The 15,763-nt window shown below is 48.2% G+C and overlaps 1 protein-coding gene across 2 annotated transcripts in view; it reads left to right on the top strand.

The window, feature by feature from the left end:
* SLX4 (SLX4 structure-specific endonuclease subunit) overlaps positions 1-15,763 on the top strand; it is a 125,289-nt gene that overhangs the window by 96,853 nt on the left and 12,673 nt on the right. For both annotated transcript variants that reach the window (XM_078777486.1, XM_078777485.1), the window contains exon 9: positions 6,741-7,041. In XM_078777486.1, coding sequence (XP_078633612.1) covers positions 6,741-7,041 — 301 coding nt within the window. The remainder of the gene's footprint in view (positions 1-6,740; positions 7,042-15,763) is intronic.

Genomic DNA, 15,763 nt, shown 5'->3' with positions numbered 1-15,763 from the left:
CCCAAAATCTTGAGCGACAGAACTTCTTGGAGAGGATTGTTGAGAAAGTAGATGGGAGGGTTGTCCAGTCGATCTTTTCGGAGAGACATAGTAAGAGTGTGAGATTTGTCAGGATTGAAAGACATGTTCCACTTGTTTGACCAGTCTGTGATTTTGTCCAGGTCTTCAGAGAGTGAGGAGGCAGCAGACTGCCGATCTGAGGGAAGAGGAATGGAGCGGCAGAGAGTGGAGTCATCAGCAAAGAGATAGAGAGGATTTTCGAGAGAGTCAGAGAGATCATTGATGAAGACCAGAAAAAGCACGGGGCCCAGAACACTGCCTTGGGGAACTCCAGCCTGAACAGGAAGAGGAGATGAGAGAAACCCATTCAGGGCCACACGTTGACGACGACTAGAGAGGAAGTCCGCCAGCCATGCGTGGAGATTTCCATGGATACCAAAGGAGGAGAGTTTGGTGAGCAGAGCGGGGTGCCAGACCGTGTCGAAGGCACGTGATATGTCGAGGGAGACAGCTCTAATTACCTGTTTGGCATTGAGGACCTCCATCCATTGTTGAGACAGCAGAAGCAGCATGTCCAGAGTAGAGTGACCTGGTCTGAAACCAAATTGATGATCAGAGATCAAGCCATTGGAGAAGAGGAAAGATTTCATATTCGAAGCAATGATGGATTCCATGACTTTGCTGATAATTGGGAGAAGGCTGATTGGTGTTGCTAGGATCTGTTTTTGCACCTTTTTGTGCAAAGCGGTGATGTTGGCTGATTTCCAAGCAGATGGCAGTTGACCTTGAGCAAAAGAGAGGGTGAAGAGAACAGAGAGAGGGTGAGATAGAGCAGCAGAGCAGGATTTTAGGACCCGTGGGCTGATGCCGTCGGGTCCAGTTGCAGAATCAGAGTCGAGGGTTGACAGAAACTTTTCCACCTTGTCAGGAGGAAAGGACACGGAGTCCAGGAGCAGCAGGGTACGACTGGGTATGGTGGGTACAGAGAGGGATGGGTTTGGGACACAAGATTTAGAGGCAAACACAGAGTTGAGGCATTCAGCTTTTTCACGTGCGGAGTCAGCTGTGTAGCCGTTTGAGGTAAGGGAGGGGATGGAGGGGGAACAAACACCAGAAACGGATTTGACCAGACGCCACCAGGATTTGGAAGAGGGAGACAGATAAGAGAGTTCGGTCTTCAGAATGGAGAGATATTGTTTCCTGGCTCTCCTGAGGGTGGACACACACTTGTTTCGGGCTTTGTGAAAGGAAATGAGATTTCCTTCCGTTGGATTTGCTTTCCAGGAGACGAAGGCAAGTTGTTTCTGGGCAACAGCCTCACCACAAGATTCCGTGTACCATGGACGGGAGGAAGGGTATGACAACTGAAGACGAGATGGGATAAATCTGTGCATGAGAGAGAGCAATTTACTTTGGAAGAATTCCCAGGATGAGTTGATGTCAGAGGTGGTAGAGATGGGAGACCAGTCCAGATGATTGATGGCTGCTTGAAGACCGTGCCAGTTGGCCTGAGTGAAATGCCAGACTCGTCGACGCTGAGCAGGCTCCCTGAGGATGGTCAGAGAGATGTCCACTTTAACAAGGACATGATCAGATGATCCGATCGGAGCAGAAGAAGAGCAGCAGACATTTTCAGGGAAGTTAGTCATAACCAAGTCCAGAAGAGAAGATGTTCCGTTGACTGAGATCCGGGTCGGGAAATTGACAGATTGTGTCAGTCCCAGTGAGTCGCAGAAGTCCTTTGCTGAAGAGCCATGGCTGGTGAGAGAGGTACCCACACCCAGCCAACTGGCATGGTGACAATTGAAATCACCACATATGAGGAAGAGAGAGTTGGGATGAGTAGATAGAAGTTGGTCCATATCATCAGACAGCGAGATGTAGATGGAGTCATCACTGTTTGGTGGACGGTACAACACACATATGAACAAGAGGTGGGAGCGAAGGGGAAGCCGTAGCCAGAGGTATTCCTGGGGGTGAGGTGGAGAGAGTGCAGTGCAGGGCGAGTGAGGAAGAGAGTTTTTGATAAAGATAGCAACCCCGCCTCCAGGACGAGGCTCAGGTCTATCATACCGGAGGAGGGAGTAGCCCGGGAGAGATACTATGGAATCAGAGACATCATAAAGGAGGAAAGTTTCTGTTAAGCAGATCACGTCTGGTTTGACAGAAGCAACCTGTATGGAGAGATCAGTTAAGTTTGAACGAAGGCCCCGGATGTTTGAGGTCCATACCGTTAATGAAGAGGAAGGGGGAGCATCAGATACAGAACAGGGGGGAGGAGGGGTAGGGTAAGATGTGGAAGAGGTGGAAGAGATAGGGAGAGCTGTTGAAGGTGTGTCAGAGATTTCAGAATAGCTCGGAGAAAGGGAAGGATGGGGCGGACAAAAGGTTTGATGGTGATTGGGTGAGCCACAATGAGGTGTTATTTGAGGAGGGGGAAGAGCGAGGCAGAAGGTTGGGGGAGATGGAGGTGAGAGTTTGAAGGGGGAAGAAGCGGGGAGGATGCTTTGAGGAGGGGGAGTGAGAGGGGGGAAATTGAGAAGCAATGAGGGTGGGGAGATTTGAAGGGGAGGGGGGAGGGGGGAGTTTGGGAGGGAAGGGACAAGGGGAGGGATTTGAAAGGGATGGGATATGGGGGAGATTTGGAGGGGAGGGGTGAGGCAGGAGTCTAGGAGGGGAGGGGCGAGGGGGCGTCTTGGCGGGGAGGGGTGAGGGGGTAGTTTAGGAGGGAGGGGGCAAGGGGGGAGATTTGAAAGGGATGGGTGATGGGGAAGATTTGGAGGGGAGGGGTGATGGGGAAGATTTGGAGGGGAGGGGTTATGGGGAAGATTTGGAGGGGAGGGGTGAGATTGGATTTTTGAAAGTGTACGATTTATGGGAAACGAACATTTATTGCAAAATGAGTTTCTTGTGACCTTCGAGTTAAAAATACGTTTAAGGACGCTGGATGGAGGATGGAGTGCAGGAGAGTTTAGGGAATGCAGAAAAAAGGCACTATAGGAGATGGATATTTTTTTTGGGATGAATTGATTTGGTGAGCAAGTCGAAAGCAGCCTTTTAAAGAAGAAGAAGAAAAAGGTGTTATAAAATATGACGGAATACATAACTTGAGGGGAAAGTGTAAACATTGAAGGTTAATGAGTGAAAACTATCTGGGGAAATGGGGGAGAAACACGTGGTCGAAGAACGAACGAACGAATAAGAATGAATAAACGAATGAGAACAGAGAAGGAAATGTTTTTTTTTTTTTTTTTTTTGAGTTGAGATTTACACAAGGAAGTAGGCTATGGGTGAAAAGCCTGGGAATACAGAGAACGAAAGTTATTGGATCACAAACGACGGACCGCTGAGAGAAAAACAAAGCCTCAAGGTTGTACAGTGCACACTGTACAAGGCCTCAAGACACGACACGGCAAACAGACGATCAATTTATGAAAGATAAACACCGAGAAACAACCAAAGTTGCACACAATAACTTCACACACCGAAAGATAAATACAGTTTCGACAAAATACAATTGTGAACAGACTTAACCTATTGTGAACAGAATACCTATTTAGGGGGGCAACCCTCCTCCCCCAACCCCATATACCTGCTCAGACCACAATTTTTCTAATGTCTTGGACAAGCATTGGTACATCATGGGTGATGAAAGTTGTGATCAAGATGCATCAAAATTGTGTTTGTAGTTTTGGAGAAGATCGCAAATACCTATTATAGGGGGTCAAACCCCCCACACATTCCCTTAAACCCTGATTTTTTAAAAATGCCGTGAACAAACATTTATGCATCATGGGTGATGAAGGTTGTGGTGAAGCTTCATTGTCATCGTGTGTAGTTTCAGAGAAAAGAGCAAATATCCACTTTGGGGGGTGAGGGGGGGGCAACCCTCCTCCCCACTAGATCCCCATAGGGCCCGATTTTTAGCTCACCTGGAACATAGTTCCGAGGAGCTTATGCGATGGCGCGTCGTCGGTCCATAAACACTTGCAACTTCTCCGAAACCGCTGATGGGATTGTGACCAAACTTGGCACAAATGATATTTCGTATGTTGCAACTCAAGTTTGTTAATGGCATTAAAAACATTCGGGCTCCAAGGGGGGTCTACAGGAGTCAAAGTGGGTCCAGGTTTGACCCCCAAAATAAGTATTTGGTTTCTTTGGGGGAAAAGGCACAATCGATCCGAATTTTTTAGCTAAGCCGCCCAGCTATTTTGCAATTGTTGTTTTCATGTATTGTTATGCATTATGTTTTCCACTCTGTCAAAGCGCCTTTGGGCTTCTTGAAAAGCGCTATACAAAATAAATGAATTATTATTATTATTATTATTTTCTGAAACTGCACACCCAATTCCAATGAAACTTCACCACCCGTGATGTACTAAAGTTTGGTCATGTCATTAGAAAAATTTGACCCTGAGGGTGGATGCTGGGGGGCTGCCCCTCACCCCCTCCCCCCGTCTCCCCCCCTACTCCACCCCCCCCCCCCCCCACAAAAAATAGGTATTTGCTCTCTTCTCCAAAACTATACAAGCAATTTTGATGAAACCTGACTACAATATTCACCACCCATGATGTACCAATTTTGGGAGGGGTTTGCCTCCCCCCAAACCCCCCCAAATAGGTATTTGTTTGCTTGTTTGTTTAAAGTCTTATGCTTACGATTGTATGATTCTACATGCTGCTCTGTCTTGTAGCAACCATTGAAATTGGTTTAAAATATTGTGATACTGTTTAAAATACCTTTATTCAGTGTAGTATACTGCTTAATTCTACTTGGTAGTGGCCCTATTCTTAGGGTTGGGGTTCGTGGGACTTTTGCGGCCTGATCTTGCCCGTGTGCGGACCTGCACGGCCGGCTCTCAGTAGCCAGATGGATCTGTGCAGCCGGCTCTCAGTTGCGGATCGATCTGCACGGCCGGCTCTCAGTAGTGGATGAATCTGCAAACCTGGCTCTCAGTAGTGGATGAATCTGCAAAGCCGGCTCTCAGTCGTGGATGAATCTGCACACCCGGCTCTCAGTAGTGGATGAATCTGCAAAGCCGGCTCTCAGTCGTGGATGAATCTGCAATCCCGGCTCTCAGTAGCGGATGAATCTGCAAACCTGGCTCTCAGTAGCGGATGAATCTGCACACCCGGCTCTCAGTAGTGGATGAATCTGCAAAGCCGGCTCTCAGTCGTGGATTAATCTGCAAACCTGGCTCTCAGTAGCGGATGAATCTGCAAACCTGGCTCTCAGTAGCGGATGAATCTGCACACCCGGCTCTCAGTAGTGGATGAATCTGCAAAGCCGGCTCTCAGTCGTGGATGAATCTGCAATCCCGGCTCTCAGTAGCGGATGAATCTGCAAACCCGGCTCTCAGTAGTGGATGAATCTGCAAACCCGGCTCTCAGTAGCGGATGAATCTGCAAACCTGGCTCTCAGTAGCGGATGAATCTGCAAACCTGGCTCTCAGTAGCGGATGAATCTGCAAACCTGGCTCTCAGTGGCGGATGAATCTGCAAACCCGGCTCTCAGTAGCGGATGAATCTGCAAACCTGGCTCTCAGTAGTGGATGAATCTGCACGGCTGGCTCTCAGTTGCGGATTAATCTGCAAACCCGGCTCTCAGTGGCGGATGAATCTGCAAACCCGGCTCTCAGTAGCGCATGAATCTGCAAACCTGGCTCTCAGTAGCGGATGAATCTGCAAACCTGGCTCTCAGTAGCGGATGAATCTGCAAACCTGGCTCTCAGTAGTGGATGAATCTGCAAACCTGGCTCTCAGTTGCGGATCGATCTGCACGGCCGGCTCTCAATCGTGGATGGATCTGCACGACCGGCTCTCAGTAGCAGATGGATCTGCACGGCCGGCTGTCAGTTGCGGGTGAATATACACAGCCGGCTCTCAGTCGTGGAAGGATATGCATGGCCACCTCCCGGCAGCATGTGGAGCTACATGCAGAGGTTCCTTCGAAGGGCCAGGGTTATACCTTAATATATATATATGAATGAATGATCGTTTTAAGGCCATTTTCCCCGCTAGAGCGGGGGTTAGCCTTGCGGGCCCCATGACAATCATGGTTCCCTGTTTGAGGCAATGTTTTTATGGCCGGATGCCCTTCCTGACGCCTGACGCCTTAATAATAAATAAATAAATGACGAGGCCTCCTGATATCCTGGTGTGCCAGACCGCTCCTGATTTTGTGAAATAACACAATGTTCAGATGGCTCTCACCTTCCTCTGTGGCTCGTTTAATCAAAAAGCAGTCACATCTTGTTAAACATTCACTATTTTGATGTTTTCAGTGTCCGAAATATATCATCCTAAGTTTAAGAAGGTGTTTGAGGGGAGCACGGGAAGTAGATGTTGAGAAGCGAAAGGACGATGGATTTGAGATTGATGGATGTACGGATGGATTGATGTTTAAATGAGGAGAGGGATGTTTCCAGTGGGAGTTACGGGGTTTGAAAGGCAAATGGTGGAGGGTATTGGGGAGTCCCAGAGTACAGTGGCTTGGAAGCGAGAGGGTGAGGGATTGATGATGGATAGATGGAGGGATAAAATATGGATTGAAAGTGGAAAGTTGGGAATATCACACCGGGGATGAAACATGCTAATCTTCCAATGCATTTCCCCACCCTGCAATCCCTTGTACAAAGGGCAGGTGTCCATACTAAGCACACATACTGATGGAATAACTCATTCAGGGTTTCTCTACGTGTTCATGGATTTTGACGGCATGTTGTTTTTTGTTGCAGAAATGTACTTCCTTCGAAACGTCTTGTGAGAGCAGATGTGTCTCCACGTCCACAATGGCACGTCCTTTCGATGAAGAGGAATCTCGGGCACACGATGCGCGTTCAGAATCCCAAACATATCCTGAGAGAGTTCCTTTGTTGGAGTGGGTTGGTGCGAAGCGAGGAGGGACTGATGTGCTGCAGGAGAGCCAAGCGTCACAAACGAGGCAGCCATTGGAGGATCTCGTCGCGCTGTTGGGTGAAGGAGTACCTCTCGGACAGTGCTCTGGGAATAGTCAAAACCAATCGGGTCTCCTTAGCGGTACGGCAGATGCTCCTGCCTAATGTCCGTGTGCAAGCCTTCCTGTTTTGCTAAATGTTTTTGGGTGAAGTGTTGGCCATTATGTCTCCAGAACCACACTTTGGCAGCACAACCAGAATTTAACAACCATCAAGTAATTGTATATCTCTGTACACCACAAAACTTTTTATTGGAAGGACTCAGCTTGTGAAAATGACCATCAAAATGGACTTTCTTCCCTACAGAGGTCAGGCTCATGGGAGAGCTAGAACATGGAATGAACCACAATGGAACAGAACGAAAAGAACTGGAAAGGGTGGTTAACGGGCACACTGACAGCAGGGCAGAGGGACAAACACGGGGTGACTTGGAGGAATAGAGGACATGGGGAAGAAGGGGACCAATGGGAGGGGAATGAGGATATGGGGCAAAGAACAAGATGGATACAGATGCAAACTCTCAATCGCACAAGTGGAAGGGAAGGCTGGGGATCAAACAGAAATGGAACAAAAACAAACCAAATGAGGGTGAGGGAGTGAAGGGGTAACTCGATAACCTGGAAACCCAGAAAGAGATGGGCTTGGGGGGCGTTGATGAGGGTATAAGAGATCCTGGGATTAAAGGGGCATGAGCTGAGATGGTGGTGATCAGCATATAAGGGATAACACATATAACATATAACAAAGGAACGTGGAGACAAGATGGGTGGGGAGAGGAGAGAGGGAAGCATGACAACAGTAGGGAACAGAGACATCAGGAGATCTGTGGAAGAGAGAGGGCTGGGGTGGGGTACACGGAATAAAACAAATTGACACTTCTAGGAATTTCAGGAAAGAGGTCGGAGATTGAAAGAGGGGGATTTGGGGTGTGTTTACAGGGGTGGAAAAGATCAAGGTTTCGGATGGGGGAAGATAAGAGATGGTGGTGAACAGCTGTTTTAAAGACCTGGAGGGAGGAGTGGGATTGAAGAGAGTGAGGGAGTTTGTTCCAGAGGCCGGAGGAAAGAGGGAAGGTGAGCAGAGAGCCTAGATTTTGGCAGTTTCACCAGAAGAGGGTTGTTGGCAGATCTTGTGCGACCTGCAGGAATATTTGGGGAACAGAGCACATCTGAGAAGATGGGATCTGTCCCACCAAGATTTGTTCTGTCCCCCAGGATTGGAAGGCAGAGTGAGATTAAATAGACTCAGCAAGTTGGTTCCACAGAGGGGAAAAAAGGAACAAACTGGATGGTATTCATCGAATACTTACCCTGCTCAGTCTTGAGAGGGACTTGGTGCAAGACAACTCTTCTGTTTTCTTTTTTTTTGATCCAATATGGCTGCCAGACCAGTGACAGATGATGTCACTTTTATCAAACTATATTCCCCATGGGTAGTTGATCAATTAGTTAAAGATTTGCATTGATCAGTTAAGCAGTTTAAAAGGAGAATATTTTCAAAGATTTTTCCTTCGATCCAATATGGCTGCCAGACAACGTGACATATGATGTCATTTTTATCAACCTTTATTTCGGCTGTGACAGGAAATTTATCCTTCAGTTGTTTGTCTTGACTGTGATGCAGACAATATAGGTAAGGAAACATAGGTTGCAACATGATCAGCATTGTACTTGTCAAATTATGACATCATAATGGAGGCACCTATGACATCATCGTTAACATATCTTATTCCCCATGGGGTGTACTTGACAATGAGCCATGTTTCAATTTTTTCCATTAAGCGGTTTGGGAGATATAGAGGTGTAACTTTTTTCCAAGATGGCGTCCGTACCACGTGACCTATGACGTCATAATTAGCAGCAAAAAATATATACAGGCAGAGGCGCTCCTACGGTAAACTTTAATGTCAATCGGACCAACAGTTGCCGAGAAAATGAATTTTTAAAATGCAGACCCGGCACATGTATTCAACCGATTGCTTAACCCCGCTTTTTGCTTTGCGAGCGCAGGGTAATGAGTGGATTGGGAGTTTCACCACAAATGGATCACTGGCACATGGTGTGCACGCTGGTGGGGGAGGGGCAGAGACGGGGAAGGGTAGGTGCGCAAGACCAGAAAGGAGGTTGTCGAGGACAGAGAAACTTGTCTGTGATGTCAAGGTGTGATACACCAAGAAATGGCTCATCGTGGAAGATTCCAATAATCTTGAAGGCCTTGGTCAAGCTGAGCAAGGTGTGAGGCAGGTGAGCCAGCCCAGAGGGGAGACCAGTCCAGCTGCGGATGAAGGCCTTGTAGGTAAGAGTTCAAGTGTGTGAAGGAAGAACTTTGCATGATGGAGGATTCCCAGTCAGTTGTTGGCTTTGGATGTGCCTTGGAAACTGTGTGGGTTGCCCAAGTAAGATGATGGCTGCTGATATTGATACCCAAAGGTGCGAGAGACTGAACTTCCTCAAGTGGATTGTCGGAAAGGGGGTTTCTCGACGGTCCTTTCAGAGAGATTTGTCAGGATTGAAAGACATATTCCAGGTGTTTGAGCGTCTTGTGATTTTGTCGATGTCTGAAGGTGTGCGGAAGGGGACAAGACTCTACCAATCTGAAGGATTACTTGTATTGTACACCGCTCCTTTCCTATTCCATTCCCAGGTGCTGCATGACGTCATTGCCGGGCACCGAAGGGGGCCCGTCGATGACGCGCACTGAAAGGGAGTACTCAGTTTTCACTCTGGTGTCTTTCCTTCCTTCTTTCTTTCTCTCTCTCTTTCTTTCTTTCTTGTTTTGTCCGGGCGATATCTCAGCCATCCTTTGAGCTAGGGAGCTGAAATTTCGGCACAATAGCGCGCACGTGCTTTGGCAAAAACTTTATTATTTTTTTGATTAATCAATTAATTGATGAATTATTATCGATTAATGAATTACTTATTTATTTTCTTTCTCATCTGTGCATTATCTCAGGCACCTTTTTAGCTAGGAAGCTGATATTCGGGCATGACAATGACGAAGTGATGTGGCTATAAAGGATATTTTTTTTATTTATTGATTAATGAATTGATCGATTAATTATTTATTGATTAATCAATTCATCAGGAAAAGTAGGCTTTGGAATCCTACGGTAAAGGCTAGCTAGTACGGAGGATAATGGAGAACAGTGGATCCAGGAAAGGGGCTGTGATCAAACGGTTCGGACAAGACGAGACACTAAACTCCCTTTCGACACAACATTTAATGAAACGAGGCAAAGATCGCGGCAATCAACTCGCTCACACGAGCCATCAGCTGGATCAATTTAGCAAGTGGTCGAACATAGTTCTCGCCACAAAGTTGAACGCTGGCAGTTCGAGCACGGCCATCTGAGCCCGGAAAGGTCTCCATGACCTTACCAACTGGCCACTGGGCACGAGGCAGCTGGGAATCGACGATCAGCACCATATCGTCCGTGGTCAACTTCGTACTCTCCTTTTGCCACTTCTGTCGAGGCTGGAAACTGGGGAGGTAATACTTAATAAAGTTGGACCAAAATTTATCGGCAAGGATCTGGCTGTGATGCCAGCGATGGCGTCCGAGGAGCTCCGTAGCAGGATACACCACTTGAGGTAGCGATGCGTCACGACATCCCATCAGTAGCACAGCGGGCGTAACAGGATCAATATCGGCTACGTCTGACGATACATAACCCAAAGGCTTGGAGTTGAGGATGCCCTCAACTTCGATGAGGACATGTGCGCAGCACAGGCTCCGTCACAGTATGGGTTCCAACTACAACCCGTAGGCTGTTCTTCACTGACCTGATTTCCCGCTCCCATAGTCTGCCAAGATGTGGTGCATTTGGTGGGTTGAAGTGAAAGCTCACTTGCTGGTTGGCAAGACGCTGGGCGAGAACAGGTTCGAGGGCAGAGAAAGTTTGACGAAGTTCAGCATCTCCCCCTCGGAAGTTGGTGCCTCTGTCCGATAAGATCTCGTGAGGTTTCCCTCTTTGGGCGATGAGGCGACGGACGGACATTAGGAAGGCATCAGCATCAAAGCCCTCCAGGACGTCCAGATGTACGCTGCGGGTAGGGAGGCACTTGAAGATTATACCCCAGTCTCTGTTCGTCTTCCAATTTTTATGGTGAAAGGACCGAAGCAGTCCACTCCAGTGGAGTAGAAGGCAGGCTTGTATAGTCGTAACCGAGCAGGGGGTAGAGCAGCCATCCTTGGCACCTCTGGATTGGCACGCCATCTTCGGCACTCGTGGCATTGATGTTGGTGTCAACGAATAGCCTCTCGACCACGCAGAATCCAGTACTTGCGACATGCTTCCGCAAGAATTCGCTCTGGACCACAGTGAAGCAGTTGGTCATCATATTCTCGAATGAGGAGCTTGGTTACTGGGTGATGAGGATCTAAAACAATAGGATGCACAGCATCTTATGTAAGGACATCCGCATGGCGTAGTCTTCCTCCTACTCTGATGAGACCAAGGGTACAGTCCTATTCAGGTGAGAGAGATGCCAGTCGACCTCTGATGGGTAAATCCCTACCCATGGCAAGTATCTGGACTTCATCCGAAAAACTATCATGATGTGAGCGTTGAAGCAGAAGATTCTCTATCTCCCCATGCTGGTGAGCGCTTAAGGTAGGACAGTCTTTATTTGAGACCACCCCATTGGGACACTGCTGTGCAGCCACAACCAGAGCGTTCCAAGTCTCGTACTGTGAAGGGTCAGGTAAGGCCTGTATGTCCACCGACATCGTTCCACAGAAGGTCGACTTCCGGAGCTCAGTCACATCACTTTGCTCTATATTCGGCAACTGAGGCCACTGATCGGGAGGTTGTGCCAGGAACGGAGGTCCGTGTCTCCAACGGTTATCCTGGCACAAATGGTGTGGCGATAGGCCGCAAGTAATGTCATCCGCAGGATTGTCCTTGGTGTTAACAAAACGCCAGTTCTGACTCTGGGTAAGTGTCTGTATTTCAGCCAGCCGGGTACCCACAAACACCTTGTAGCGGCAGGAATCAGAGTGGAGCCAGATGAGAACAGTCGTTGCATCACTCCACAAAGCCACCTGCTGGATCGTCAAGGTGAGCTCTTCAAGGAGTTGGTGGGCGAGCTGAGCTCCAGTAAGGGGGCACTAATAACTCTAATCGTGGCATCGATACCTGACACTTTGGTGCAATGCGGGATCTTGCCAGGACAAAGGTAATTTGGACCATCCCACGGGCATCCTCAGTACGTAGGCAACCGAACCGTAAATTCCTACGGAAGCATTGCAGAAGATATGGAGGTATGGGTGGAAGTAAAAGGATCAGTACCAGGCAGAAGATAGTTTATAGGGAACCTGACCTGCTCAAGATCGGGTAACTCACATTGTCGGGCAAGCCACTGATCTCGAATGTCTCCGGGCTCAATCGGAGTGTCGCAGTTCCTCTGAGTCTTCCACAGGTCTCGGACTAGCACTTTAGTTCTCGCCGTATAGGGAGAAAGACAAAGGTGGGCGGTCCGCTTCGAAAGTCCGCTTATCCGCTGCAGCGGACTAACGTTTTCGAAGCGGATAAGCGAATCGGAACAACCCCCGGAAACCGAAGCGGATATGCGTAAGTGGACTACCGAAAAATTAAAGCGCATCGCTATTCGCCAAATCAGCTGTTAGCCTGAGCCGTTACTCTAGAATTGTGAATATTTATTTAAGTGAATAATAAGTGAAAACTGAATATTTTATTGGACGCTAGAGCGGCAATAACGTCAAGATGGAGAGATTTCTGACTCTCCAGCCCAGCGGCAGTGCCAGGGACAGGCACACGAGCGACGCAAACCAGCAGTCCCAGCACAGCGACATCCACAACCCGGCGGTCAACATGATGGGGGACGTGGAGGACAGTCAGGAGATCTGCGCCCTGACCCCTCAGCTCGCGCGCAGCGAGAGCAGGATGTCGCTGGACTCAATCGAGTCGGCTGAGATCAACGTGACAATGGACACAGACAATTCCAGCCTCAGCCAGAAGTGGAGGCACATTGCTCCCGAGCTCTGCCTCGGTCGAGCGCGTGTTCAGCTACGGGTCGGACATCCTCAGGCCTAAGAGGTCGGCCCTGGCTGCACCGAACTTCGAGGCCCTCGTCTTCATGAAGGGCAACCTCCAAATCCTCAAGAAGGCCCACGAGGTGGAGGAGGAAGACGAGGACTAGTCAACAGACTGCTAGTCTGTTGACTAGTAGACTCTCTTGTCAAAGAAAGGACGGGCAAATTGATTTTTCTTTAATGTAACTTGCATATATTAAAATTATATTTAAATTAACTGTAGAGTAGAGTAGAGTCGAGTGGAAAACTTTATTTCAAAAAATTTTGAATAAATTTTATTTAAATAAAAATGTATATTTTTTATCTTAAAAGCTTTGTTTGTCTTTGTAGTCGTTAGAAATGGCTATTTAGGCTTAAAAAGCATTAAATTCCCTTTAGAAACGTCAAAAATCGCTTTAAAAACGTCGAAGCGCTTTAAAAAAATCGAATCGAAGCGGATAACCGGTAAGCGGACTAAGATTTTCGGCCGCTGAAGCGGATAAGCGAATCGGACTACACGGGCTGGCGGAGCGGATAAGGGGTAAGCGGACTTAAAATTTTCCGAATCGCGCCCACCTTTAGAGAAAGATAGCCGAGGAGATCATATTGGGTGGCAAGATTCTTGTAGATTTTTTTTTTTTTTTGTACACTGAATCGAGGCTCGTGAAAGAGCTAACATTTATTTCACAAACAAATCAACCAGACAAACAAAATATATAAAAAGAGGGAGTGGAAGACAAAATGGGGAGAGAAGGGGAAGCACACAAACATAACATTTGAGAGCAGGGAGATGTGTGGGAGGGAGAGGGCTTGGGGGGAGGAGGCGTGGGAAGGGGGGGGGGGGTGGGAGAAGTATTAAACACAAGGACACCAAGGACTTCCAGGACAGAAGTTGGTATTTCAAAAAAGTGGATTTGGGGTGAAATTAGCGGGGGTAGAAAAGATCAAGGTTTTGGATGGGGGAAGATAAGAGATGGTGGTGAACAGCTGTTTTAAAGACCTGGAGGGTGGAGTGGGATTGAAGAGAGTGAGGGAGTTTGTTCCAGTGGTGGGAGAAAAGAGGAATGAAGGAGTGAAGGTGAGCAGAGAGTCTTGATTTTGGCAGTTTAACCACAAGAGGGTTGCAGGCAGATCTTGTGCGACCTGTAGGAATATTTGGGGGACAGAGCCCAGAGAAAGCTGGGGGGTGGGGGGGGGGCAAGGCCAAAGAGGAGTCGGTAGAAGACGGAAAGACCACCAACCTGCCTGCGGTGAGTGAGTGGAAGGCCCTTGGAGTTAGCTTCATCGTGGGACATTCCAATGATTCTGAACGCTTTGGTTTCAACAGCGTGAAGACGAGCTAGGTGTGAGGCAGGAGCACCAGCCCAGAGGGGAGAGCAGTATTCCATTGAGCTGCGGATGAAAGCCTTGTATGTGGTGAGGAGCTCAGGTGTGCCAAGGAAGGACTTCACACGACGGAGGATGCCCAGTCGGCGACTGGCTTTGGAGGCCAGATTTGAAATGTGGTTTTCCCAGGAAAGATCATGGCAGATAGTGAGACCCAAAAGCTTGAGTGACAGAACTTCTTGGAGAGGATTATTCAGAAAGTGGATGGGAGGGTTGTCCAGTCGGTCTTTTCGGAGAGACATCGTAAGAGTGTGAGATTTGTCACGATTGAAAGACATGTTCCACTTGTTTGCCCAGTCTGTGATTTTGTCCAGGTCTGCAGAGAGTGAGGAGGCTGCAGACTGCCGATCTGAGGGATGAGGAATGGAGCGACAGAGAGTCGAGTCATCAGCAAAGAGATGGAGAGGATTTTCAAGAGAGTCAGAGAGATCATTGATGAAGACCAGAAAAAGCACAGGGCCCAGAACACTGCCTTGGGGAACTCCAGCCTGAACAGGAAGAGGAGATGAGAGAAACCCATTCAGGGCCCCACGTTGACCGACTAGAGAGGAAGTCCGCCAGCCATGCATGGAGATTTCCATGGATACCAAAGGAGGAGAGTTTGGTGAGCAGAGCGGGGTGCCAGACCGTATCGAAGGCACGTGATATGTCAAGGGAGACAGCTCTAATTTCCTGTTTGGCATTGAGGACCTCCATCCATTGTTGAGAAAGCAGAAGCAGCATGTCCAGAGTAATGTCATGCAGAAGCAGCATGAGTATTCGTGCAGAAGCAGCATGTCCAGATGATCCTCAATGTAAGATGCTCATATTCGATAGGTTAAGGAAGGCTGGTTCTTTGGTGGCCGCGAACTGTGTCCCATCATGAGCACGGAGTAGCATAACGTTACACTCCATTTATCTCGAGTCTAATAGTTTTAGATTCCAGAAGTTTGTTCGCTTGCTGGTCCTGCTTGGACCGGGTTGCATGTTTCAAACTGATGTATGGTAATATGTTAGTCTGCCAGAGTCTCTCCACATTTCTCATTAGGTCTGGTGATGAGGGCCTGACAGCAGCAAACATGCAATGTTGCTGAATCACCCTTTGTTGCAGTATGCTGGCCGGTCCTTGTAGTGACCAGTCCAGGTTGATACAGACTGCTACTGGAGCACCCTTTGGACCAAATCGCCCAGTTTGCTTTGGTAAGATGAGGTGCGGGTAATCTGACCCGATCAATATTGTTGGTTGAGCCTTGTTAATCAAAGGGAGTGGTATCTCAGCTAGGTGGAGGTGCCGTCTCTGAAGATCGGCCACTGGGTACGAATTCTCATATAAGCGCAGCATTGTGGCAGTGAATGCTGCATCTATCCCGTACCTTTGGTTCGGGTTCTCGATCGATGATATTTGA

Source organism: Myxine glutinosa, chromosome 5 (genome assembly GCF_964187855.1).
Source record: "Myxine glutinosa chromosome 5, kmMyxGlut1.1, whole genome shotgun sequence".
Classification (NCBI taxonomy): Eukaryota; Metazoa; Chordata; class Myxini; order Myxiniformes; family Myxinidae; genus Myxine; species Myxine glutinosa.
The sequence above is the reverse complement of the archived record's forward strand: the minus strand, read 5'-3'. Positions and strand labels throughout refer to the sequence as shown.